Here is a 22,642-nt window from a genome sequence, read left to right as displayed (position 1 = left end):
AACATGTGCGCTCGCGCGTGCACACACACCACACCTAGTCACACTGGCACCGCATTGCATGACACCATAAGCCTGGTTCCCATATATGTCGCAAAGCACCGGCGGTAATATCGCGCAGCAAAACACTTGCGGTGCTCAGCGCAGTTTAATGTTCACATAAAAGCCACATCGTTAATAATATCGTAAACATAATTGCGTAATCAAATAAAATGCTCGCTCGCTATGCCGTTCTTATAATGGTGACCTTTACCCGTACAGTGCATTTCGGGAAGGTTTTGCCTGCGGCCGTTTGCGAAATTTGAACAGCGCTAAACTATTGCGATGCCGCCGGCAACTACCGGCGATCCTCGGCGGTCCTCGGCGCATACGTTCCCATTTCATCGCTAATAGCCTGCGGTGTGTCGCCGGTGCTTTGCGACGTATATGGGAACCAGGCTATAAACACTATTATAATAACTTAATCAACACGCTGGCAATGACTCACCAATTTACTGTTTGAAAATGAACCTGTTGGTTTCAACAAGTAGAGTTAAAAATTGTATCTATGCTGAGATTTCCTGAGATATTTGATGGTGCTAGCTAATGGTGCCTGATATTGGCTGTCAACACATAATAACTGAACCTTCAAACCAACAGCTATATAACTAACTTTAAAGTACTAGTGTACTTGTGTATTCATGTCCAGTGTGTAAGAGGTCTTCTCTGAGCAAAATATGACAATCCAAACAGGTGCATGGGTTTTGTATTGTATTATGTAACGTATTATGTTGCACCCCCTTTTTCGCGTAGCTAAAACTAATCCTAAAAACAAGCATTGGTGGAAAGACACACATAGCATCAGGATGGAAATTTGTGATTGCTCTAATAAACCACAGTGCACAAAAGCTATTGATATTACATATCATTGATGATCTTTGTTACAATATGAGTATTATAACGGTACTTTGTTAACGGTGCTTACAAACTAGTAAACCTTTAAAGTCATTCACTTGATGAACACCAATTTTAATTGGTCAGTTTATACTTTAATACAATGCATTATTTACTAGCGCCTGTGTGTTTAGTTGAAGTGGGAATGATCAAGTATCAATGGCAAACATCATTTTTGTCTCCGGATTGCAACATACAAACAGGACTCGGATTAAATTCATTTCCTTTCAAAAATGAAATTATTTGAGCTTGTCAAAATACAAAATAGTTCTTCAGTTTTTAATGGCTTAATGTTGCGAAGTGCAGCCTATCTTAGTATTGTGACTCATATACTGCTAGACTTGGTGTCTACAGAATATATAATCTAGTTGTAATGGTAAGGTTTATGATTAATAACTGTTACAATGGTTTGAAAGGCTTGAATGGTTTGAAAGTAGCTATTATGTTTTCTGTTTGGCGGTTCAAAAAAAATCTTTGGTTTACCTCTCCAAATACTAACATTTTAACTCACTCCTAGAATTTGAGAAATTTGGATAAATATATTTCTTAAAACATTTTATTTCACACCAACTCTCAAGAAAATAACCAAATAATTCCAAAATATGACTTTTTAGCAAAAAATTAGATAATATTCTCTGTTGCGCGGACAATATCATAAGTGACAATATAACCGAAAACCTTCATGACTATTCCCGCTAGTTTCTGCTAATATTCACCTGTCAATAACAAAATTACTTTATATTACTTACAAAATGAATATCTTGCCAATAGCCAAAATATCACCATCTATTAGAAAGTTTGACTTTACTAGAATTGATATTTTAGTATAATATGATATTGCCATAAGCCATGCATTTTCCTCTTTCCCTCAACATCTTTGTTTTTGTGTAAAAACTGACATATTCATTTTAGCTGCTAAAACTATCAAATCTACTTGACAGTAGCTTGTTTAGGCAAGTGTGTGATATTCTTTGAGCTACATCTAGCCAACAGGCTGACCCTTTAGTGAACCTTGACCTGATTTTAAACATCTGGTTGCCAGAATCTGACAGCGATTGTTCTTAGCTAGTGGAAAACATGGTTTGCTAATGTCTTTTCAGTGTAGCTGTCAGCCCATCAATCTCACCAATCTATGGCAGCCATTTAATGCTCTGAAGAAATACATTTACTGCAAAACAACGACAAAAATGTTCATAAAAACCCATTCCAATGATTCTTATGAAATCTTCTACACGTTGGCCTATTATTTTTAAGTTAAAAAAGTTTCACCAAACCAAAAAATTTCTATTCATGTTACAATAGTTATGTGACTAAGTATCTGCGTAAACCCCATGATATTTATGTTTTTGTAGCTCCTGTTTGGAGCTGTCACCAATACATTATTCTTAATTTAACTGGACCAAGTTAAAACCTGTGCTTCCATAATTTCCTGAGATAGTTGGTAACACAGACTATCTGTGTTTAAAATGGCACCCAATAAATAAAGATTTTAGAACTTCACACCAACAGTTACTTACACACAAAACATACAATCTCCACTGTAAGATTCATATGAAAATCAACTGTTTTAAGTGAAAATGTGAATAAAACACTTCAGATTGTTTTTCTCAATACCTAAAAAAGTTCAAATCATTTTTATTTTTCCAATTGTAACATTAATTTAACTTATTTGTGTACTTGGGTATTTTCTTTGTTGTTCGTAAGATCTTCAAATTTAGCAAAATATGTCAATCTAACCATATGCACAACTGTAATTTCTATTGCAAATTGTTGATGATCTGTGTTACAATGTTGCTTATACATCTAGCAAATAATTCAAGAAAATCACAAAAGATCTCACTGATCTGTTTATTTTTTCCGCTTAGCATTGTTTGCTAACAAATTCTACTTTTATTATGAATAATGATATTTATGAATATATGAAAATATTTAAAAATAATATTCTAATCATAAATCAAGATTTATGATTATAAATATCACAAGGCTGTGCATGCTTTGCATTTAGTTTTGTTTATTTTCTGGCCACAAAATAAAACACCAAACAATCTCTGTGTTATTAACCACTCTCACAAATACTTTATTGTTGGGAGAGAGCTTAATATCTTACCTGTTTCATCATAATGTAATTGTGTTATTGAGTGAGCTCTTCTGCTAAGCATATTTCTTGAACTATGCTATTTCAGCTCAACTCACAAAGATAAACAAAAATAACTTCAGCCTATAGTTTTAGTATACAAAAAAATCAAGTAAGTCCCTTAATTGTATGGAAAATATCAAAAAAGCAGACATTACAGAGATCTTCCATGACTCTTACTACATGCGTCAGTCAACCAATGATGTGCTTTATAAAGCTTTCATAGTTGATGGCTTCTTTATCTTCATGATGTCATCATGCATTAAGAAGTTGGAATATTTGCCAGAATTCCAATTTTAGCTAGATCTGTTTTTGTCATATGTCGTGCTTTTCTTCACACTTCAAACATCCTTGTTTTGCAAGATTTGCGCGATTGTTTTTATGTTTTTGGCACATTTGTTCTAGCTGTGCTGCTAAAACTATCAAATCTTGTCGACAGCGTTCTTTTTTAGGCTGAGGTGCGGTATTTCTCCATCAGCATTTAACCCTCAGAATGACATTTCAGTGAACTTTGCTCTGATTTTGAATGAGTTTGTTTGCCATAATTCATGCCCAACTATTTCTAGCTAGTGGTAAGTATGATAAACAAATCAATTTTGAGTGCTTGTGTCAGCCCATTATTCCCACAGATTTAGGTCAGCGTTTGTCCAATCTACAAAAATAATGTTCATTGCAGAACTAATACCACAAAGTTTATAAAATAAATTTAGATAGTAGCTTTTCGAACCTAACTTTCAAATTATTCAGCTTTTAACCTTTTATTTGTCCATACAAACTTTTCAGGGTAAGCGTTTTAGTTATCGGTTGAAAAACGTGACACACGTTTTAGGGTCATTAAGTTTCTCCAAGTACATTTAGCTGCACATTTAGCTCACTGTCATTTACTTTAAATTCAAAAGATGGTTTATTTATAAATGACCAATATTGAAATAAGAATTAAAGTAAGTTCTAAATTGGTGTGCCTGTAAATAAAAGAGAGCCTAAATTTTACTTAAACTTGATACCTGATTGTCATAAGCTCATACCTGACACAAAGTCATAAATTTTGCATCAGACTATCCAAACTAAACATCAATTATTTATGCTAGTTACATTACAACTGGTTATACTCTTATGAGCAGCAATAAGTAGCTCAGTTTTGGCTGACCATTGCTCATTACATAACACAAATAACCATGCGTTAAAGTTTACTAAGTGGCTCTGTGCGGACAGTAGTCGAGTGGTGCGGCATTTATAAGGCTTTGTACAAGGCATTTCAGGAAAGGATTACTTCATTAATTAGCTTAGTATCTCTGTATGTAACCATTTTGCTGCCCGCTGCAAGTTTATGTACAACCTATCATCGAGTTCCGTAAACACATCCTTTGCGAAAATTACAGTAGATGTGCAGCAACCGAATTTGTTGATTCATGACAACATAACCAAGGAACCAATACTTTTATTGGCATTTACAGATGGATTCAAATATTTCTCTCCATAAATTAGCCTATATTCGTGAAGCAAATTAGAATAATAGATTGGATATTTCCCCATCAAAAATGTACATTATTTCTGTGGCTCACAGTTTTTAATCATAAAGTGGCTTCCAAAAGCATCCCTCATGGTTGAGCAAACAATAAGTTTTTGTGGTTGACACCAAATCGGATTTAGAAACTAGTGAAAACTCCTAAAACTAAAGTGCCAGCACCGAATCTGACAATGGTAAAAGAAAAAAGTTGTAAAACTAAGGAACATTGTAAAGGATGTAATAGCTTTGTAGGAATTGCAACTTCATGTAGTTTTAGCAGGAACCTGCAATATTTATCAACATTGCAAGTTTTTGATCTGCTCTTTAACAGCTTGGCAGGACAGAGCATGTAACAAAAATGTTCTAAATAGTGTTTGAAATTGAAAAAGAGTATATTTAAAATGCAGCAAGCACAACAGTTGTGGGTAAAATGGCAGACAAGTACACAAAAATCTAAACTTGCTAATGTATTGCAGTAAAAATGTTGCACTGAATAACTTAGTAGCAAAATAATTCTATTTTTAAGAAATTATTTCAGCTAATACATGTATGTGCAATTGTCCAACATGCAGTTTTAATAACTAGGGAGGTAAAATTATTTTAATGGCAATAAAGTTAAATGTTAGGCTACATGAAGATTCTGCTTAAGGAAACTAAATAGAGTAAAGTGTATTGTACAAGTCCGATGAAAAAACTTGGATTGTCTCCATATAAACATATATACTTATATAATATAACAATGTGTAACGGTATATATATACACACAGTTATATGCTGTTATATTATATACAATGTGTAAAATGGTATATAATATAACATTTTATATATATTATTATAATAATATATATAGTAATATATAGTAATATATATTATCATACATATTATATATATTATGCATTACATGAGTAAAAGCATAAGATCCGAACAGAGTGCTCAATGATAAAATCAGGGCAATCTGAAAATTGTTCTTACCAAGGATGAAACTTAATGTAATCAATGGTTTTATCTGACGTTATAGCCTGTTTTTATGATTTTATATTGTACATAATATATTTATAGAACTAAATTGTCTCTGGTTAGCCGAATCTATAATCTAGGCCAATACCATAATTATTTGAGAGCCTCAAGCTGGTGCTCAACTTAGCTCTAAGTTCATCAATGTCTAGCAATCCTATACTTTGTAAAAAGAAATACCTATCAACCACGCAACTTTGTGAAGGGTGTGAGTTCCAAAGTGTTTTAATCACTTCACAAGTTGTCACAATGCTTGCAGTGTTTTCATTGAACGAATAATGTTTCAGATTGGATTAACTCATAGATGACAATTGACAACGTAAAGCACACTTGATTACCTTGCCATGATACATGGATTCTATTTTTTGACATGTTCTCTGGTGTAACTATTATTATTTCAATAGTTTAATTCACTATCTGAATGTTTTGCAAACCTTTTACGATTGTTGTTATAAAACACCTAAAACCCAATAGCTTTAGTGAAGATTTTTTAAAAAATCTTAGCAAGCTTTTGATTAGCAAGGTTTTTCAAACAAGCATTATTAAGCTAAATTGAAGTACTGTTGTTAAAATACGATTCTGCTTTTTAATATTGAGCTGCAATATTTCTACTAGCAAACTTGGAAGCTTTTAAAGTATAGCCAATCTGATAGGCTAGCAAAAACTAAGCTTTAGCTTTTGCAAACTTTCTGAGTTTTTGGAACTGGATCTATGGCAAATAAATATGATGCTAGGTACTGAGTCTTAAAAATGTGGGCGGGGCTTAACAAGGAATCTATATAATAATGTTCAATCAGTGATCCCTTCATTCTGAGCTAAGCTTTCCAAAATGGCCTTTTTATCAAGTCTTGCATTACTCATTATTTTGATTTCTGCTTCTGATGCGCGGCTCATTGGGGTGAACGAAAAAGGACAAACATTTTTTCGATTGCGACAAAGTATCTACGCAGCTCGTCAACTTTTGCAAAATGAGTGTCCAACAATCTTAGAGGCCACTCATGGCATTTACGATGACAGTTCACTTCCGTTTCATTTTGAAGTCAGCAAAGTCATTCATAGCAAACTGCTAGACGGTTTGACTGAGTGCCTGACAGTTCGAACCACTGCTGGAAGTGAGACAACTCTGCCTTCTTCAAGCCAAAGTCTAGCAACAGAAGAAGCGGTTTCAAAACAATCAACAAGCGAACAACTTACAACAGATGAACCAGCAAATGACCAGTCTGTGACTAGTGAGATGCTAACACCTCAAGGTAGAACTTATTTTTTATTTTAACTGTCATCAGCTATAATCAAACTGGTATAGTAGTGGTTTCTTTAATAAAAATATCATTATACACTTTGATAATTCCATCAAGTGCCCTCGTATTGTACCTATACTTTTTAAAAAATACTTTCTTTGTAAACTTTTCAGGCACCAAAAACCTGTCAATCAAAAAAAATATTCACAAAGTTCATCAACTTCAAAGACTATGTAAATATTTAAGTCATAAGTATGTAATATATTAAACTCGTTTAATATTTCAGTACAGAAAGTTTAGAAATTTAACTGTAATCTAAATTCTAAAACATTTTCAAGAAATTTTGATTAAATTAATCCTTAATATCCTGAAAGCTAGACCAATAATTTCACCCAACATTATTGGTTATCTATGACTGGATAGCACTACAACCAATTAATCTAAACAACTGTAAAAAAGCTTATATTCTAATCTTTAGAAAACCATCTGCAAAGTTGGTTTTAACTAAAATCAAATTTCTTGTTAATACAGATTGTCAAGAGTTGTACGAGCAAGGAAATAGATGCCCTGGAGTTTATCAAGTCAATCCACCTCATACAAATGGTGAACCATTTCCTGTCTGGTGTGACTTTATTGATGGCTATGGATGGACTGTGTTCCAAAAAAGATTTAACGGTTCAATTGATTTTTTTAAAAACTGGACGGATTACCAAGTTGGATTTGGTAATACAGATGGAGAACATTGGTTAGGTAAGTTTGAAAACCCTAGGAGGCAAAAATTTTAAGTGCCTAACATTTCATTTCATAATTCAAAATTATATCATAGTCAAGTTTTGATAAAAAGTTTCATAATATCTGTTAATATAGTCAAATAATATTATTGGTCATTGACAAAAGAAGAAACTAGAGTTCATAAAAATATACTGATGACTTATGAGACAATTATCAAAACAAAAACAATGATTCAAAATTTGAAAGTTAAACATTGTTTTTTGAATATCTGCCCTATATGTTTGAAAGTGTTTAGGCTGGTACAATAATTTGATCAGAAGCTTGTTGAAAACATATACCTCGGTACAACAGCAGTGTGTAAACTGCACGTAAAATCTTAAAATTTAACAAAAAACTTTAATTTTAATAATTTATTACATATTTCGTACTTCAATGGGGACAAATTGGGAATTACTATTGGTGAAATGTTACCTTATTTATTTTGTATGTACATCACAAACACAGATTGTTAACAATGCTATACTAATACTGACAATATATAGGTCTGCATGATATATGCATTATCGAGTTTAGTTCTTTGATTGATGACACTGCCAGGTTGAGGTTGTGATAGAAATAATGGGATATTTAGATTAGTTTAGTAGCTTAAAAGTGACAACAAACTTATTAAATGAGGGAAAATACTTACATATTTTGGTTTCTTATTTGATGTAATGTATATTATGTTGTAAAACCTTTTCAGGTTTAGATAAAATCCATGCTTTGACCAGATCAAACACCAAACTGTCCATTTTCCTTAGAGCAGCTAATGGAACCACAGAGTCAGGAATATGGCCAAGCTTCTATATTAATGGTCTAGCAGATGGTTATAGGCTAACGGTGAGTAGTCATATATGCACTTCTAGATAGTATGCATTTCTTGTGTTATTTGCAGAATTAGTAAAAACTGCTGTTAGCTCAAAAAAGTGGTAAAAGTAATAGAACTGTCTTAAGATTCATCCAATTTTACAGTCATTTTGACAAATGTTTCACAAAATTAGTAACTACTGAAATTATTTCAAAATACTACAAAATCAAATACTATCGTTGAAATATATATTTTAAGTTCTATTTTTTAAATCTCTGCAATCTACTAATAATGCTATTGATATATAAGCTAATACTACTACATTTACAAAAATAGCTACCTGTAGATAAACATTGACGACCTGAAAGAGGATCTTTTTGGGACAATCACCAAAGTATTTCCTGCATGCCTTAATAATTATATTCTGAATAGAAGATTCATGAAAGTTGTATTTTGCACGCTATCCAATGAGAGTTTGCTTTCTCATGAATGGTTTGCCTTAGAAGCTGATATCTTCAATTAAAAAATTGCCTATTCAAGTTTCAGGTTTCATTCAAACCAATACATACTTGAACAATTATGAAATGTCAATTTATCAATGATTTTCTGTAAAAAAATATTTTCACACATCAAGTAAGTGAAAGGAACTGTTGTTTGATATAATTTTACTACAACTTTGGAAAAAAAATTCACTAAAACCAAACATTTGTTGGAATTTCTGTTTTACAAAATTGCAACATGTTTTGCAGATTAGTGGCAAACAAGACTTTGGTATAACAAGCAATTAATTAAGTCCATAACAAAACTTTAAACAAGATTTTGCAATAAGGTTTCTTGCAACATTTTCTGTATAATCTGTTACTCTACTTAATGATTGTTGCTATTGCCTCATCATTAAATATTTAGCAGCTTGTGTAAACTTCATAGCAGTTTTGGCAGCTTTTTAATGTATGCTAAAGCTTTAGTAGTTAGCTATCAGACACACATAAAAAGAATATACATAATACACATTCTTTGTTATCGTTTATACGGTTTATAGAACGGTTATATGCACAATTTTTTACAACGTGTTTTTTCTGCTTAAGATATTATTTATAGCCTCAAAACCGTAGTAAAAATCTACTGAAATTGCTCAAACTGTTAATTTTAAGTTTTAACGCTGTTTTTAAAACAGTTGAAGCGCTTTAAAAAAGGTCTATTGATAACAGAAATATGTCGGGGTTTTTGGTTTTGGTACGCTGAGACATTGCTCGTAATCCGATAAAGTTTCGTTTTGGATCGGAAAAGGTCAAGAGTAATGGCAGTAGAATGTCTCTAGAATCATATCATAATTATAGTTCAACTCAAGCCAAGTGTGCTAACCTGAACCATTTTTTTATTTGTCTCCCTTATTTAATAGAAAAAGAGAGACTTGCAATACATGATTTCTGTTATTTATTATACAACTTACACATATCTTTACTAACAGATTAGTAATGATGGCTATCGTGGGAGTTTAGATAGCTCTGGTCTGGACTACCATAATGGGATGAAGTTTAGCACTCCTGATCGTGATCAAGACACTTATGGAAGCAATTGTGCTGAAAGACGAAAAAGTATGCTAGTTTTAGCTAAAGAGATATCAATTATTTGTAAAAGTTTGTCTATCTCGTCTGAGATTTGGTTTTGGTCATAAAAAATTTTTTATCATTGTTTTGTTTGGGAATTTACTAAATAACTTAAACCATCATGTACAAAAAGAGGGTGATGAACTTTGATTCAGCAAAGGCTCTACATAGATAGCTGTTTTACTGAATTTATCCGCTTTTTTCTAGTTTTGTGTATCATCTCAAAAGACCTAAATATGGTTCATGAACTCAATCATATAAAGACCAGAAAGCTGAATAACAGTTTCAATCTTGTATCGCATTGTTTAGAGTTGAGAAACTGCATGTGCCGAGCTAAAAGAGGTTTGAGCTAGCATAATTGTGGAAGGGTTAATGATTCAACATATATTTTTCTTTTCAGCATTTGTTATCTTGTCAAAAAAGTTTTATTGAAAAAAATTGAGATTTATTTTAATGCATGCACTAAAATTGGGCATGCGATGATAAAAGCCTGTCGTAATTTATAACCAATTATGCAAAATGTACCAAATTGTACTAAAGTATGTCAACAATTATAGCCTACATGAAATAAATTAATGTTGTTTTAATTTGTCTACTAATGTGTTCATGATTATTATTAACCTAGCGAAGTACTCAGAGTTTAGGGTAATACTCTTATAAAGTTCAGTCATCATACACAGTAAAAAATAAAGCAATTTTTTGTAGTAATTATACTGCTAGCTAAACCGAAGAAAATTTTGGATTTTCGGACAACTACTGTAGCGTCGGTATTATTCTTTGCATTGTGCAAACTTTTGGAAATTTGTCCAACTCTTTAACCAAGTTGATAGAAACCCATGTTGACTTTTCAACCTTTTTGTGTATTCAAAGTATGAATTTAGACAGTAAACATACAAAAATACATGTAATATATTTAGTTTTATAGATAATAATATTTACTTAGACTACACGTTTATTGCAGTAAAATGGAACTTGGAGATAAACTGATCATAAAATATTTTTCTCAGTCTGTTAGAATTATTCATTTGACCCCTTTAAATTATAAATATATCATGTTTCATTGTATTTCATCATGACTGTATTTCAGGTGGTTGGTGGTACAAATCCTGCAATAGTGTACTGCTGAATGGATTATATGGTGCGAGTGGCTGGGAAGGGATTATGTGGAAGAGCACATCCAACCACTTCACCGAGTCTGTAATGAGAATCTCCAGAAATTAGATGCTCTGCTAAAATTTTGTATTGTACAGCAAGAACCTTGCTTAAAAATAAAAATCTTAAATGAGTTATTTATTGCTTTTGTTGAAACAATAAGTAGGATTTTGCAAAGTCTTTACAGATCATAGGGTTAATGTCGGTTTCTAATATCCAAATAGTGAATGTAAACGGAGACAATATTAAGATATCTTCTGTGTTTTACTGAATAAAGGATCACCAAAAACTTAATGATTACCATGATAGACTGATATAAAACTGTGTTGATCTTTTCTGTAGTAACTTTTCAAGTTTGTGCTACTCAATTGATAATATACTTAACTCATAGTGTGTAATTTTTCTAAATGCAAATGGATACCTTTTGTGGTTATGTTATCTATTACTAAACTATATAGCCATGTGCATTGTGTTGTTTATTGAAAAATAACTTTGCATGTCCTATTGCTAGCTATAATACTTTCATTAATTGCGGAACTTTACACGCTTATTTTGATCATACAATGTATATCTACAATGTGAATATTTTAACTAAAAAGTAAGTGTTATATTCTATTATAAGTAAAGATAAATGATTAAATACATTGCTGATAGTTGAAGTCAGACTGTTACTAATTGTTTTTATATGTTTAGCTAAATTTTCACAACTACTGATTATGCAGTCTAACAAACATCAACAAGCATATGTATATTTATGAAATCAAGCAAAATGACATCAGTATGTGCCAAAGTTTTATCAGCACAAATGTGAACACATAGTCAGCACACGTATGAGTACAAAGTTTTATCAGCACAAATGTGAACACATAGTCAGCACACGTATGAGTACAAAGTTTTATCAGCACAAATGTGAACACATAGTCAGCACACGTATGAGTACAAAGTTTTATCAGCACAAATGTGAACACATAGTCAGCACACGTATGAGTACAAAGTTTTATCAGCACAAATGTGAACACATAGTCAGCACACGTATGAGTACAAAGTTTTATCAGCACAAATGTGAACACATAGTCAGCACACGTATGAGTACAAAGTTTTATCAGCACAAATGTGAACACATAGTCAGCACACGTATGAGTACAAAGTTTTATCAGCACAAATGTGAACACATAGTCAGCACACGTATGAGTACAAAGTTTTATCAGCACAAATGTGAACACATAGTCAGCACACGTATGAGTACAAAGTTTTATCAGCACAAATGTGAACACATAGTCAGCACACGTATGAGTACAAAGTTTTATCAGCACAAATGTGAACACATAGTCAGCACACGTATGAGTACAAAGTTTTATCAGCACAAATGTGAACACATAGTCAGCACACGTATGAGTACAAAGTTTTATCAGCACAAATGTGAACACATAGTCAGCACACGTATGAGTACAAAGTTTTATCAGCACAAATGTGAACACATAGTCAGCACACGTATGAGTACAAAGTTTTATCAGCACAAATGTGAACACATAGTCAGCACACGTATGAGTACAAAGTTTTATCAGCACAAATGTGAACACATAGTCAGCACACGTATGAGTACAAAGTTTTATCAGCACAAATGTGAACACATAGTCAGCACACGTATGAGTACAAAGTTTTATCAGCACAAATGTGAACACATAGTCAGCACACGTATGAGTACAAAGTTTTATCAGCACAAATGTGAACACATAGTCAGCACACGTATGAGTACAAAGTTTTATCAGCACAAATGTGAACACATAGTCAGCACACGTATGAGTACAAAGTTTTATCAGCACAAATGTGAACACATAGTCAGCACACGTATGAGTACAAAGTTTTATCAGCACAAATGTGAACACATAGTCAGCACACGTATGAGTACAAAGTTTCATGCAAATGCAGTGTTATACAAGTTTGGAAAAAATTATCTAGGAAAATGCTTAAAGTTTGCAGATAGTTTAAGATTTCAGCAATTTAATTGTTAGCTATAAGTAAGTCTGGTGGGAATGAACTCTTATTATTTAAATTTACCATTTCTTTGGTTGAATAATCTTGCATAAGTAATGATAGTAAAGACTCACAGATTGATGTTTTTTTAATCAACTTCAACACATACTAGTTGGTATGGCTTCTGACAGGTTGTATATTTTACCTAGTAATCAAAGCAGTGTAAGTAATTGATTAACTATGTGCGGTCAGTCAAAGTACTAAGCTTTTCATGAACAAAGAAGATGTTCTAAAACTAGCCACACTGCAGGCTAAATCATTGTTGAGGGTCAGTTTTAATATACAGTGTTATATATATGTTGGGACAACATCTCTAAATATTTGTGTGGATATAGCGAGCTTAAACATTAGTTCAAAAGTTTTATAGATATTTTTAAGTGGCACCAGTGACACTCATGCATCTGTCAAAATTAAACAAAATGCATGAAGTAACATATATTGGTCATTGATGACATTTAGACTAGTCAATTTTTCTACACAGTTTTTCTAAGAGTAAAAAAATCAACACTTATGTAGCCTCAGGCCAATAAGAAAGAATAATGACATTAATTATATCATTCAGTAAGGGTATTAATAGCTTAAACACTGCAAGTGTTCAATTGGTACAAAATCTCATGGTGAAAATACCAATAACACAAAGTTGTTAATGTCTGTACATTGACAATTTCGATGATATACGTTTTTGATGATAAGTTTTAATGACAAACAAGTGCTTACATAATTGAAGGACTTGCTTTTAAAGCTCTGCTCAATGCAGCATCAAATCATACAAAATGTATTTTGTATTTTACTAAGAATTTGTGACCAGTATTAAAATTAATCAGAGAAAATTGTTTTGAATATTGGTAACAGATTTTTAGCGAAAACATTTTAAAGCTATAGTTCCCAGCTCGTTGTAAATATCATGATCTATTCCAGAGATCGACTTTCTTTGGAAATCAAAATTTACCGTCCATACTTTTATACATATTTCAAAGAAGATCATTGAGGAGTTGCTTTACCTTGGATAGTGTTTAGTGGGTAGATAACTCTTACAGCTTTGGTATAACTTAGTTAACCCAGTGCAAAGATCTTTTGGAAAAGTTTAGATGCATAAAAGTTTAAAAAAACAGCAGAAAATAAATAAAAATTAAAAATAATTGCCAGTTTCAAAATTCATAATATATATAGAAACAAAATTACAACATTATTTCAATTTTAATTGTTAAAAAAAATTAATGATTGGCCGATAATAAATTATTATAGCATACTTGTTTTCCAGTTTATATAACCTGAATATTGCTATATTATTTGAGATTATTTGAGAAGTTGTGCAACAGCAATGTTTACCATTTTTTTCTAGCAGATGTACATGTAGCGGTGAAGATAAATGTAAGCATTAAATAATTACAGGCGATGCCTTATTTTAATGAAAGGTTTACAGAGGTTGTGATTCAATCTACAGAAAGCACAGATATTTTATTACCAGCATGACAGATTTCGGTATTTGCCTGCTGGCAACAAAAGTGTTACAACATGAACAAAACAGATGATTGTGAATCATCTGAGTGGCTTCTAGGTGAGTGGCTGCAAAATCTTCCGTTTTATCCTGTTAAGCTAATTTTTGCCTTGTGAGATATATTTCGACAACTAATCTATATATACATAATTCTCAGGTCTTGTTGTTACACCCACTTGTTGTATGTCCACTTATAGCAATGAAAATCTAGCATTGAAAAATCCTTACCACGTAAAATTTTACCTCAGAAATTCACATACAGAAGGCGACGAGCTAACTCAGTAAGCTTCAAAGGATACAAAGGCTTCACCAAATGGATGGAAACTATCTGAGTTCAGCCAATGGCAACTACGTTACCTGCAAATGTTTAAATAGCTTTCTTAATACCCACACAACGTCATGCATTCGGCTAGTGATCATTTAGTTGCTCTGTTGACAAAATAATAATATCTTTGAAGGAAAAGTGCACTTGCTGCTTAAAAGTTGGATATCTAACGAGTGGCTAAAAAATGATTACCTAGCTATACTTTTGATGACAAAGGTTTTCTCTGAAAGAAAATCACGCTTGCTGCCTAAAGCTACAAGAGAAAGTAATAATATACAAATAAAGTCAATAATTGTAACATTTTTGGTGCCTTTTATAAAATGCAAAATGAAGTAACTTATCAAGTTGTAGCGAGTAAAAATACCTGGTCTGCTTTTTATCCACTTTGCAAGATGCATTCAGCAAAACATTGCGTATCGTGCAAAATATTGTTTTCTAAATATTGGAGACAGCAACTTTTAACACTGACAAAATCTTTTTTTAGCCGATTCAACCGCAAATAAATAAAATAAAAGATCTGGTTTGGCAAATCATTGTTATCAACAATATATTATTAAAATATAATAAATAATAAATAAAATAAATTGGACAGAATCAGTAGCAAGTTATTATCTAAAGTGATCCGCTGAGAACAATTTTGATTGATTTGTGGATCTACCGCTCACTCAAAAATTAACTCTTTGTCTTTCAGTGTTCTGTGTCAGAGCTTAAAAAAATTGAGCTTCCCAAAACGTTGTTGTGTGTTGCAAAAAACAAAGACCTTGTTTCCAACCTTCTCCGTGCAGTAAGGTCTGGCATATTAATGTCTTCTCAGAGTTAAGACCCTGCAGAGTTACTAATCAATATGATGCACATGTATGCAAAGTAGTTATATCTGCTCCCTTTTTGACCTGTTCAATAAATGCTCTCTGTTGAATTGCAATTTACAGAACAGTTGAAATATAGTAAGCCCTTGCTGCATTGCAGTGGTCTTTTTTTTTTGTTTTTAGTGATTTTTGGTGTTAAAAGTGGTAAAAATTTGATAAAATAAATTCAGACCAATTACAAAAATTAAAAAAAAAATTTACTTGAATAAAATTTAATTAGGAGCGGGTGAGTTTCATTTCACAGCAAAACCAGTTGATTAATAAAACAAATATACAGACCAGATGAAGTCAGAACTTTGCCTGGACTATGTAAGTGCATTATCTTGTTTAAATTACGGCAACTGAAAAGTAAATATAAACTGAAAATCAATCAAGATAAATTTGATATACTTTTTTATTATATACGGTATAGATACCATTCGTTTAAGAAACAGTCAAATGGTTTTGGTGATATTTTTTAGCTCGTACATATTCTGTCAAACATTAGTTTCAAAATTTGGCTATAGACAAATTTTGGATCATACCAATTGATTATGTTTCTACTTCCAAGTTTACCTAATTACATGGATAAGGTCTAACTTGATGAAATTTGTAGGTTTTTCTTAAGTTTTGGTTCACATGAATAATAATCTGAATAAAGGTATGGGAGGTCTCTTTGATCCAAGGTAATAAAAAGCTATACACTTGACAGAGAGGAGGTCATATAATGTTTTATTATTGATGTTAACAGAAATTTCATGTGGATTGAAGTTATGTTTGTTGAATAATGCGACAAGTTTATGTCCAAGTATGGAAGGGTAGGGTGCTAGAGTTTGATGTTAAGAGTTGTCATCTTTGTACAAAATATCTGAACACTCAGACAACCGAGGCTTAAATACCTAATTAACCTGTTTAAATATTTAATGAGTTTCAAGTCACCCTCTATTAGTTTTTTTATGTGCTATGTAACTAGTTCACATAAACAGGAAATCAACCTAATTGAAATTAAGTACATGTATGAAAGACAAAAGTGTTAAATGACATGCAATTTCTCTAGTCTAAGTTTATGGTATATTTTTCACTATAAACAACTACTGTAAAGTTAATTCTAAAATTCATAAGACTTGCACAAACTGTTACTTTTTGGTTCACGATACATTAGAAGCAATGTAAACTTCTTGCAGAATTCATGTCAATGTTAGATTAAATTTCTGCCAGCTGGGCATTTGAAACACTTCATCAGTTACTTTATGCTGACATAAAAATGATAAAAGCTTGACATGCGACCTGTCATCCGCTCATCAATTATAAAAACAAATTTCTACACTGAAAGTTTACTTGGAGCTGGTTGGCTTGTGATAAACCGACAAATACCCCAGATTTCATTAAGCTAATTTAAAATGTACAATAGCCATTTTCTATTTACATGAAAACGATCATGCTCACTCGTGTGACGTGTCATACTTTCACTGCTAGTATCATAAAAAGCTTCATGTTTAATGTTTATTTCCAACTGATCATTTTGCTTTTCCATAAAAATTTAACTCACTTTGTCTCATAATTTTTTTTGGAACTGTAAGACCAGAATTTTGGTGTGACAGCGGTCTATGTTGCCCTAAGGTGGCTTTTGACTCCTAAAGCCTAAAGCACGCCAGAGATGGAGAGAGAGTCTTGTCTTACGAGCGTTTATTAATAGACTGACAACTAGTACGAGGATTATAAAACCACAAGTGCAGATCTAATAAAACTGCATGCTTTTATATAGTTTTGACAGCACAAAACACGTGATTCATACTAGAAAAATGAGCCAAACACAAGATACATTAAGGAGACAAGAATGAATAACATTTTTATAATTTTGTTAGGTCACAACGGTCAGACAGAGGAGATTCACATTGGCACAGAGGGCAACTGAGAGCTTTGCAGCATGATGGTAGAGCGTACACAAGCAGTCAGTGCATTGACGCTATAAAATGAGGGTATTTCTTACATCAATTCTAATCCACTGTACACAGATTGTGGTCACAACCCTCCGAATGGAATGTTAACTGTCATATAAGGGTACTATCGCAATGTTCCAGAGTCAAGCTTGACATACCCTAGGACACTTATGTATTCGCGGCATCTAATTTTCGCGTTTTCGCGGTGAAATCCTCTCGCGAAAATTTAATGAGCGAAACTAAACTATCATAACGAACGAGCGAAAACGCAAAGTTAAATAGCTTTGTTCATTGATATCCACAATAAAATCGTCATATTAGAAATGCAGGCAACTTTCGTCTGTGGTTAGGATAAATGGGAAATTTCTGGTAAACTCATTATAGCTAATACACCAACTGAGCAGCATGGCAAAGCAATATCAGTTTAGTCACCGAATTTGTAACTGATGAGGATGAAAGTCTGGTAGGTGAAGTCGTAAAATTGAAGAATAATTATTGCAGTGATGAATTCTATTACCATCCAAAAACAATATCAACCCTCATCAGGTCCAACCACATTATCTCTTTCACTGCCAATCATGTACAAATTCGTTACCGGCCTAGTGCCAGCCATTTTACCGAAATTGCCGATATTGCTTCATGATATGTATACAGTACTTTTCAAGTTCTACTTTAATTATCTGTATAATCACGAAAATCTAAACTGGCTGTTATGTCATCAACAACTAATTACCTGTTTTATGACTCGCGCGGGGTAGTTAATGAACTCACAGAAAAATGTTCGTTTTTAGATTAGAAATTCTCAAACAAAAGTTTAAAATTGCTTCGTTGTTTTAGGCTGATTTTATAGAGAAATCTTCGGACAACACAGTCAATTTCATAAAACACTTAAAGACCGTGGGTTATGTGGTCAACAAATAATAAAATCAGGTTATCAGACAATTGCTGAGAAAGTCAGAAAATGCGTTTATGTCAGTGGCCCCTAGAAAACGCATAAATGCGTTTATGGCAGCGTAAGGGTTATAAAGTTTTGGTTGTGAAGTTGGTTGTTACCTATCTATTTTCCTCTTCTTGGGATTCGAGTGTGAAAGTCACGGCGGGAGGGACCTAGACGTCATTGATAGTCTAAGAAACAAATGGCAGCAAGTGATCAAATTGAATTGTCGATCTCACCCACACATTTCAACCTGTGGTTTACAAATACGAACTATTCCCAAATTGAATTTTTTTCTTATTAGTGAACTGGACCTGAGGAATGTAATGTTTTTTCCACCGCATTTATTTTCACACCACTATATTTTCGCACACATCAGAGCTGCGAAATTAAGTTGCAGCGAAATTTTACTCTGTGTGCTACTCACGAAACTAAATACTAGCGAAATATAAGTGTCCTAGGGTATCTTACACCTTCCTCCTTAGATGACGTCACAGGCGTAATTCTTTTCTAGAGGGGTTGTTGGTTGTTGATCTGTCATGGTTATTGGTGGGCGTCATGTGTTGACATATCTGAAGTATCGTTTGTATAATGACTTCTGATTTGTATAGTAACTGTTTGTTTGTTGTTTGTCTGCCATTGCACCGTAATTTTTGCGAATACCCAAACCTGTACGCCACAGGATGCCCCCTGATATATCTTGTTGATGGCTCACAAATCGCTATGTGCTCTCAGCATGTATCTTGTAGATAAAGTTGTCGCTTCCTAGGAATCAAAAATAAAAACAACAGTATACCCAAAACTAATATAATATGAAAAATTAAAGGTTATAAAAAAATTAAAATTTTAAGCATATGTAGCATTTGATTCTAATTACTCCTTTTTTTTTGTTTTACTGCCATCCACTCACAAAAATGGTACATAACAAGTAGATATGGCTAACACAAAACAATCCATAGGCAGTAGCTCAAAAATCAAGTATATTGGCTGCATAGCTCACTAGAACCAACCTATCATTTATGTAGTGTTCGGAGAGGGTGTCAAAGTTAATCACGTAACCCTGAAGTAATGGCAATTTTAACTTAACTCAGATTTGAGTGGTCCTGCGGTATGTTGTCATTCCATTTGTCAGATGGCTGTGAATTTACTGCTATTGGTCTCGTAGGCTGGAAATCTTCTGCTTCTATATGTTGGTGTCTAGATTCCTGTTGCTGAAAGAGGGGAACCGAAACTGCCAGCTAATTCAGCTGACAATGAAAGTTGTGTGCTCTTTACACACACAAATTTAGAGGACCAATTTAGACTGAGATTAACCTCAGATAATTAAATTTCTCAAATAAATCAATCCAACAAGCCATTTTGTGGAACTCAATCATTACCTCTGCAGAGAGCTAGATTTTCTTTACGTTCTTAAAATTTACCTTTCAAACTATTTTCATTTACTATTACAGTCATTTTTATCTTCTGAATCATGCTTTGTCCATTCTTGGTTTTATGCTGCTGCTCCATGACTCTACTAAAAATTGATTGTTCTAATCGAAATCTGACTGAACTTGATTTTATCCAACTTAATCCTAACTCTTATCCGCCATATCGCTTCATTGATCTCCATCGAAATCCGAAACTAACCAAAATTACTCTTCCCACTGATTTACTAGCAATTTCTTCCAATCCACGCCTAATCATCACACGAGGTATGTATAAGAATTAATGTACAGTTACTTAATTAACAAGCATTGGTTCCAATACACGTGTAGCAAAAACATTCTAATGATCATGCACCTTTTCGTGATAAATTATAAGAGTTGTGTTTACCTTGATCTTGCAACGCATGATCGCTCAGTATTAGCCCTCCAATCCCTGTTCCTGTAATAATACTTACGAGCAAGTGTCATCTTGGATCGCCGCCTTGGTAGTGTGGCTAGCTGTAGTAAGGATTTAATGAAGCCTAGGCACAGCTGGTAAGTCTAGTATTAATAAGCAAATTTATTTTGTTTTAGCTGATTCTTCTACTGATTTAACGTCAACCACTCCTAATGCTGATCCTACCATCACAGAAATCATGAATTCTACCAACAATAACTTTACTATCGAAGATCTACCTGCTAGTTTAATCATCAATTCCTCTACTATTTCATTGACAAATTCATCAAATTCACTCCTGATTCTTGGACTATCAATAGCTGCTCCTTTGTCTATTATCATAATTACTGCTATCGTATTAATCTATCTACTGTATATAAGAAGACGGAATCATAATCAGCAACTTACAACTAATCAATTAATCGCTCTAGGACAATTATCTAATATTTCTACAATTATTGACAGCAAAGAAGAAGACGTTATGTTTGATCGAAGCCATGATTCTATTCCAACTGCCTAATTTCTTAACATTATTCTCCAACATTATTATTAAATAGGATTTACTACTGTTTTTAACGCATGGTTGTTGATTACAAATCTATTTACTTACTGAAGTTTTAACTACTATCTATATACCTATGCATTTCTTAAATATACGATAATGATCATGTCTTTGTTTGAGACGTTGTCCTCATAAGCGTGGTTAACATTTCTCAGCAAAGCAAGTCTGCTAGTGAGATTTGATAGGTCAAGTGTCAATTAGGTTCTAGGTCGCAAATTGTAGCTATGTTTAGGCTGCTTAACGTCAGAGTCAGAAATATTGTCAATGTCTTGATTTTCACAATTTTTCAATGAAAAGCAGAACTTCTATATTGCACAAGGTTAGGTTCATAAAGTTGTAGCGTCAAATTGTATGGGTCATTTGCTGCCGTGGTGTCTGGCAGCACACAAGGTGGTAACTGAGGTAGTTGAAAGTTTGCCACAGTATGTCCCGTTCGACATATCATTGGGGCCTGTGCATAGCATAGAGTTACCAAAGAACATAAAGTCAGCATGAAGAGCATAGATTGTGACACGTTCAGTTTACTACCAGAGCATGCATATAAATTAGGTGGTCTAGTTGGGTGGTATGACTTGATCTCGTTCACATAACCGACACCTGTTGATGCTTTGTTTACTTTAGGAGTGCTAGTTCCTGGCTCAGAGCGCTAAGCCGTGTCATCTTCAAAGGTTACGAGGTCATATATCTTATCCAAACTTACCTTGGAACTTTTGACATGGGCCTTACTCGATGTTTCTGATGCCTTGTGTTTTGGCGGGAGGCTATTTGGAGAGACCTCTTGTTTATTTACGGAGTTTTTGTTGGCCACATTCGACTATTTGAAGGGGTCTCGCTTACCTGTAAATATGTTTCTACCACCTCTACTACAGCAACTTCTAACTCAGCATACTCTGCTGTTATGACTGGAGCGATCATTACAGGAACCACAGGTATGACTTCTGCTACTTCTACATTACCTGCCTTTACCTGTACCTAGGAGAGCTTCGCATGTTCCTGTACATGTTCAACAGCCATATTGTCATAAATACCGTAATGTTGTCACTTACCTGGTTGGGTTTGGATGAAGCAATGGGGGCAGGGTGTGTTTCGGGTGTGGACTAAGGGACAGCAGTTGAAGCATAGGCTCCCTGGGGCTGATAGGTGGGAGGTTGGGGTATGGGTGACTGTGAGCGTTGGCTGGCCAACCAAGCCTGAAACCATTGTGGCATCTGGCTCTGGTTGCTACCTTGTCTATATCTAGGGAAATGACTAGGGTGTGACTTACCTGGTTGGTTCCGAGTAAACCTGATCTTATTAGGGTGTTCCTGTCTAGGCTGCTGGTATCTAAGATTACTGGTTTTTCTGTCAGAGGATCTAGCTATATGATTTGGCAATTGGCATATGAAGCATTTTCTTGCTGATTTATCAAAGCGTTTGTTTACACTCGGGTTAGGTCTGACTTGATTGCTGAAGTTGACAGATGCATCAGCCACTTTTTTGT

General features: G+C 33.5%; 1 protein-coding gene across 2 annotated transcripts in view; it reads left to right on the top strand.

The window, feature by feature from the left end:
* Positions 1–6,408: 6,408 nt before the first annotated feature.
* LOC137396351 (microfibril-associated glycoprotein 4-like) overlaps positions 6,409–22,642 on the top strand; it is a 398,039-nt gene continuing 381,805 nt past the window's right edge. The window contains exons 1-5 of one of the 2 annotated variants that reach the window (XM_068082584.1): positions 6,409–6,835; positions 7,355–7,573; positions 8,298–8,434; positions 9,871–9,997; positions 11,097–11,820. In XM_068082584.1, the coding sequence (XP_067938685.1) occupies positions 6,415–6,835; positions 7,355–7,573; positions 8,298–8,434; positions 9,871–9,997; positions 11,097–11,230 (1,038 nt within the window). In that variant the 5' untranslated portion in view covers positions 6,409–6,414 and the 3' untranslated portion in view covers positions 11,231–11,820. Of the gene's footprint in view, positions 6,836–7,354; positions 7,574–8,297; positions 8,435–9,870; positions 9,998–11,096; positions 11,821–22,642 lie in introns of those variants that run through there. The other variant, XM_068082585.1, reaches the window with a different exon arrangement.

The sequence above is a fragment of the Watersipora subatra genome, chromosome 5 (assembly GCF_963576615.1).
Source record: "Watersipora subatra chromosome 5, tzWatSuba1.1, whole genome shotgun sequence".
In the NCBI taxonomy this organism is placed as follows: Eukaryota; Metazoa; Bryozoa; class Gymnolaemata; order Cheilostomatida; family Watersiporidae; genus Watersipora; species Watersipora subatra.
This window is presented reverse-complemented; position numbering and strand designations above follow the sequence as displayed.